The sequence below is a fragment of the Palaemon carinicauda genome, chromosome 38 (assembly GCF_036898095.1).
Source record: "Palaemon carinicauda isolate YSFRI2023 chromosome 38, ASM3689809v2, whole genome shotgun sequence".
Taxonomy (NCBI): domain Eukaryota; kingdom Metazoa; phylum Arthropoda; class Malacostraca; order Decapoda; family Palaemonidae; genus Palaemon; species Palaemon carinicauda.
In genome coordinates, this window is record NC_090762.1 from 53,240,713 (window position 1) to 53,247,520 (window position 6,808).

Sequence of the window (6,808 nt, forward strand, 5' to 3'; positions counted from 1 at the left end):
TGCATAGCTTCTTTATGATGACTTCTCTGCATCAATCAATATAACTCGAAGGTCAGTGACGCTAAGTTAAAGTAGGTTTAGAGTTTATCTCACTTCTTCCAAAAAGGGGTAACCGGTGGTTCATAACCTTTTTTTTAATAGACCATTGGACTATTCATTATGCTGAGCTGCAAAATAATAGATTACCATTTGTAATATTGATAGTCTCTAATCTTTTGTCCACCCATTTACTAAGATTCACCTAATGGTGATCTTTGAATGTAAAAAAGACATTTTAGTTTGAAATATGAAAGTTAGCCCGATATTGATGGCATAACAAGTTAAGTGGCTGAAAGTGAGACTAAGTGGTTGGCCATATTTGTGAGTTATGCTTAAAGAAATGTTCCAAGGAAATGCAATAATGTTTGTTTCTGTGAATAAGTAAGTGTGCCAGTTGATTTTTAAGAAGAATCGAAGTATAATATTATTTAAATACGGGCTAATTAAGTGTAATATACTGATTGATAGAGTAAAACATAGCAGAAGGCAAAGCAGGGTATTTTTACACAAATGCTTTGATTCACTTTTTGACGCACCTGTAAATTGCTTACTTGAACAGAAAATGGTCTCATTTGGGAAAATGTTTACGAAAATCCCATCCCTAGATATTAGAAACACCAGATAATAGAGAAACTAGAACTTATTGTGGTTATTACGATGCTTTGATAGTCACTTTTCCAATTGTAAATGGGGACTAAACCCAGCTCTTGTTTGAGAATAGAAAACAGGAGGACAATAACCGGGCCCCTCATTATACAATGCTGTCCTTTGGTATTTCTAAATTTCAACATTACCTGTCATCAATGTCTTTTGTTGTTCTGGTCTGACTTTGGCTGTAACATTCATTCAGGACAAGTTGAATATATCTCGTGGGCTGTGTTTCTTAATGATCTTTTAGCTAGAGTGTACTTAATTAACAACTGGTTACCCGAGTGGTTTTTATTTTGTTTTATTAGACCAATAAAGCCCAAGAGATCCTTGTAGCAACTAGATAGCGTGCTAAAATCACACTTATTGTTTTCCCTCGCAGCTCCCCTCACTTTTCAGCACTCCGTTACTGCTTCTTTTCTCCCGTCTCGTTGTCCAGTCATTTTGCAATTACGGTATTATCAACTTGTTGAACATGGGTACCGAATGTCCTCCTAGGACTCCGTGCTGGGCCTTCTTACCCAAATTCATAAATCTAATCCAAACCAAATGTCAAATCAGATTCGTTATTTTTTGGTTTGTATTTTCCTATTTTTCAAAATTCACAATTATAGATATTCAGTTTAAAGTTTTATAAATATATTTTGGCAAAAAAAAAATCATATAAAAAAGCAACAATTAGAAATCCATTATTCGCGGGGATGGATGAAAAGAAATAATAAGAAAATGTTATATTATGGATTATATTTTACTAGTTAAAGTTAACACTGAGAATTAACCTTTGTTATTCCGTATAGTAGATGAAGGTGCATTATGTAAAACCAAATTCTGTGAATTGCATTATAATTGCAAATTAAATTAGAATGGCTTATGCAGTTGAACGTACGCTCAAGTAATTTATACAGAACACTTGGAAATAACACGAGGAATCGCTTTACTCTTGAATAGAAATAGTATTGGATCACCTGAAGATCCCCCACCCAAAATTTTCTCACCCAAAGATCCGCCCCCCCCCTCCAAGTTTTCTCACCTGAAGATCCGCCATCCAAAATTTTCTCACCCGAAGATCCGCCCCCCCCCCCCCCGCCAAATTTTCTCACCTGAAGATCCGCCACCCAAAATATTCTCACCCAAAGATCCACCCCCCCCCCCGCCAAATTTTCTCACCTGAAGATCCGCCATCCAAAATTTTCTCACCCGAAGATCCGCCCCCCCCCCCCGCCAAATTTTCTCACCTGAAGATCCGCCATCCAAAATTTTCTCACCCGAAGATCCGCCCCCCCCGCCAAATTTTCTCACCTGAAGATCCGGCATCCAAAATTTTCTCACCCGAAGATCCGCCCCCCCTCGACAAATTTTCTCACCTGAAGATCCGCCACCCAAAATTTTCTCACCCGAAGATCCGCCCCCCCCCAAATTTTCTCACTTGAAGATCCGCTACCCAACATTTTCTCACCTGAAGATCTGCCACCCAAAATTTTCTCACCTGAAAATCTGCCACCCAACATTTTCTCACCTGAAGATCTGCCACCCAACATTTTCTCACCTGAAGATCCGCCACCCTAAATTTTCTCACCGGAAGATCCGCCCCCCCCCAAAAAAAAAAAAAATTTTTCTCACCCGAAGATCCGCTACCCAAAATTTTCTCACCTGAAGATTCGGACCCCCCCCCAATTTTCTCACCTGAAGATCTGCGACCCCATAAATTTTCTCACGTGAAGATCCGCCACCCAAAATTTTCTCACGTGAAGATCCGCCACCCAATGTTTCCTCACCAGAAGAACTGCCACCAAAATTTTCTCACCTGAAGATCTGCCACTAAAAATTTTCTCACCTGAAAATCTGCCACCCAAAGTTTTCCCACCTGAAGATCCGTCACCCAAAATTTTCTCACCAGAAGAACTGCCACCAAAATTTTCTCACCTGAAGATCTGCCACTAAAAATTTTCTCACCAGAAGAACTGCCACCAAAATTTTCTCACCTGAAGATCCGCCACCCAAAGTTTTCCCACCTGAAGATCCGTCGCCCAAAATTTTCTCACCAGAAGAACTGCCACCAAAATTTTCTCACCTGAAGATACGCCACCTAAAATTTTCTCACCTGAAGATACTCCACCCTAAAATTTTCTCACTTGAAGATACTCCACCTAAAATTTTCTAACTTGAAGATACGCCACCTAGAATTTTCTCACCTGAAGATACGCCACCTAGAATTTTCTCACCTGAAGATCTGCCACCCAGAATTTTCTCACTTGAAAATCCGCCACTGCAAAATTTTCTCACCTGAAGATACGGCACCCAAAATTTTCTCACCTGAAGATACGCCACCCAATATTTTCTCACCTGAAGATATGCCACGTAGAATTTTCTTACCTGAAAATCTGGTACTTCAAAATTTTCTCACCTGAAGATATGCCACCCAAAATTTTCTCACCTGAATATACGCCAACCAAAATTTTCTCACCTGAAGATCTACCACTCTAAATTTTCTCACGTGAAGATCTGCCACCCAAATTTTTCTCACTTGAAGATCTGCCACCCGAAATTTTCTCACTTGAAGATCTGCCACCCAAAATTTTCTCACTTGAAGACCCACCACCCAAAATTTTCTCACTTGAAGACCCACCACCCAAAATTTTCTTACCTGAAGATCTGCCACCTCAAACTTTCTCTCCTGAAGATCTGTCTCACAAAATTTTCTCACCTGAAGAACTGTCACCTAAAATTTTCTCACCTGAAGAATGTCCACACACAATTTTCTCATCTGAAGATCCTCCTCCCAAAATTTTCTCACCTCAATATCTGCCAACTAAAATTTTCCCACCTGAAGATCCGCCCCCTAAAATTTTCTCACCTGAAGATACTCCACCTAAATTTTCTCACCCGAAGATACTCCACTTAAAAATTTTCTCACCCGAAGATACTCCACCTAAAATTTTCTCACGTCAATATCCACCACCCCAAATTTTCTTGCCTGATCCGCCACCCCAAATTTTCTCTCCTGATCCGCCACCCCGAATTTTCTTGCCTGATCCGCCATCCCAAATTTTTTCACCTGATGATCCGCCACCCAAAATTTTCTCACCTGAAGATATGCCACCCAAAATTTTCTCACCTGAAGATACGCCACCCAAAATTTTCTCACCTGCAGATAAGCCACCCAAAATTTTCTCACCGGAAGATACGCCACACAAAATTTTCTCACCTGAAGATCCGCCACCCCAAAAATTTTCTCACCTGAAGATCCGCCACCCCAAAAATTTTCTCACCTGAAGATACGCCACCCAAAATTTTCTCACCTGCAGATAAGCCATCCAAAATTTTCTCACCGGAAGATACGCCACACAAAATTTTCTCACCTGAAGATCCGCCAACCCAAAAATTTTCTCACCTGAAGATACGCCACCCAAAATTTTCTCACCTGAAGAACTGCCACATAAAATTTTATCACCTGAAGATACGCCACCCAAAATTTTCACACCTGATAATCTGCAACCCAAAATTTTCTCATGTGAAGATCTGCCACTCAAAATTTTCTCACCTGAAGAACTGCCACCCAAAATTTTCTCACCTGAACGTACGCCACCTAAAATTTTCTCACCTGAAGTTACGCCACCTAAAATTTTCTCACCTGAAGTTACGCCACCTAAAATTTTCTCACCTGAAGGTACGCCACCTAAAATTTTCTCACCTGAAGGTACGCCACCTAAAATTTTCTCACCTGAAGTTACGCCACCTAAAATTTTCTCACCTGAAGGTACGCCACCTAAAATTTTCTCACCTGAAGTTACGCCACCTAAAATTTTCTCACCTGAAGGTACGCCACCTAAAATTTTCTCACCTGAAGTTACGCCACCTAAAATTTTCTCACCCGAAGGTACGCCACCTAAAATTTTCTCACCTGAAGGTACGCCACCTAAAATTTTCTCACCTGAAGGTACGCCACCTAAATTTTTCTCACCCGAAGTTACGCCACCTAAAATTTTCTCACCTGAAGGTACGCCACCTAAAATTTTCTCACCTGAAGGTACGCCACCTAAAATTTTCTCACCCGAAGGTACGCCACCTAAAATTTTCTCACCCGAAGTTACGCCACCTAAAATTTTCTCACCTGAAGGTACGCCACCTAAAATTTTCTCACCTGAAGTTACGCCACCTAAAATTTTCTCACCTGAAGTTACGCCACCTAAAATTTTCTCACCTGAAGGTACGCCACCTAAAATTTTCTCACCTGAAGTTACGCCACCTAAAATTTTCTCACCTGAAGGTACGCCACCTAAAATTTTCTCACCTGAAGTTACGCCACCTAAAATTTTCTCACCTGAAGGTACGCCACCTAAAATTTTCTCACCTGAAGGTACGCCACCTAAAATTTTCTCACCTGAAGTTACGCCACCTAAAATTTTCTCACCTGAAGGTACGCCACCTAAAATTTTCTCACCTGAAGGTACGCCACCTAAAATTTTCTCACCTGAAGGTACGCCACCTAAAATTTTCTCACCTGAAGGTACGCCACCTAAAATTTTCTCACCTGAAGATACGCCTCCCCAAATTTTTTTCACCTGAAAATCCTCCACCCCAAAATTTTCTTACCAGAAGTACTGCCACCCAAAATTTTCTCACCTGAAGATACGCCACCTAAAATTTTCTCACCTGAAGGTACGCCACCTAAAATTTTCTCACCTGAAGGTACGCCACCTAAAATTTTCTCACCTGAAGGTACGCCACCTAAAATTTTCTCACCTGAAGATACGCCTCCCCAAATTTTTTTCACCTGAAAATCCTCCACCCCAAAATTTTCTTACCAGAAGTACTGCCACCCAAAATTTTCTCACCTGAAGATACGCCACCTAAAATTTTCGCCATTTACAGTCAGCATGTGAAAAGGGGATGCGTTGTCCGTAGACTTTAGGATAATATTACAGTAGATTCATTGGCGGAGGTCTGAAATATCTGATTGCTCTTGTTATTATTATTATTATTATTATTATTATTATTATTATTATTATTATTATTATTATTATTATTATTTACATAGGCAAATAACATAGTTAAGAAATATACCTGACATTTTTAAAGTTTTGTTTATATTTTGCATAGTATTTCATATCAGCTGTATCTTAACCTATCAAAATTTAATATGAGTTTTTTTTTTTTTTTTAAATCATCTGTACCAATTCATAAAGAAATATCTCTACCAATCGTCATTGTGCACAAATTCGCAAAACCCTTTCTATTTCTTACATTCAAAGAAAATCAAAATTAGAATAAACGTTAAGAATAACGTACACTTAAAAATCTGCATTGAAAAACTGTAAATATCTGGTAACATATATTCCAGGATTTTTACCGTTTAAAAAAACGGATATATTGACGTAAACGATTGATATTACGGGCACTAGCCCGTAAAAGATAATAATAAGTTAAAGTTAAATTACGGTCGGTTATATTTTCTGAAATACGGTTGAGATCAGTGTATTTTTAAGGAGAATTTCCGATTAAAATTACGGTTTTATTCAAACAGTGTATGTATGATATGCCACCGTTCTTTAATAAATTACCTGCACATGACCCTTGGTTTTGAATTATCTTTTGCAGACGAATCTTCTGAATGAAAAAAAAAAAAAAAAAAAAAAATCTGCAAATGTTGAGAACCGGATTTCATTTTAATTTTGTTTCCAGGCCAAATTTGTATTGTTTCCTTCAGTTTTCTCTCGATTTTTGGACTCCTTTACTTTCTGGATCTTTACTTTGCTGTCCAACTTCTCTTGTAAATTTCACCCGTCTGAATAAGCTTCTGAATAACCCAACGGTTACAGTGCCACACATATTGCGACGACTGTTTGATACCCTTGACAGTGAGGCTTTTGTTGAATGAATGCCTCACTTGTAGCACAGAAAGATATAGATGTTAGTTTGAGGCTTGGGGTGAGGATGGCAAGTTCATCCTTGCCAAGATTCTTGGACATGATGCGTCGTACAATGCTAGTGGCATTTTTAGATTTATATCAGAAGCATGTCTTCTTAATGCCATATAACTTTTATAACATGTTTACCTATCTGGTTTTGATTGAATATTCTTTTAATCTTTATTTATAATAAACGATATTGGCGTCAATGA

The 6,808-nt window shown here is 38.8% G+C and overlaps 1 protein-coding gene across 1 annotated transcript in view; it reads right to left on the bottom strand.

The window, feature by feature from the left end:
- Window positions 1-1,461: 1,461 nt before the first annotated feature.
- Window positions 1,462-6,808, bottom strand: part of LOC137630335 (aggrecan core protein-like) — a 7,051-nt gene continuing 1,704 nt past the window's right edge. Inside the window, exons 2-3 of the mRNA XM_068361771.1 lie at window positions 4,047-5,249; window positions 1,462-1,515 (exon numbers count right to left, since the gene is read on the bottom strand). Coding sequence (XP_068217872.1) covers window positions 1,462-1,515; window positions 4,047-5,249 — 1,257 coding nt within the window. The remainder of the gene's footprint in view (window positions 1,516-4,046; window positions 5,250-6,808) is intronic.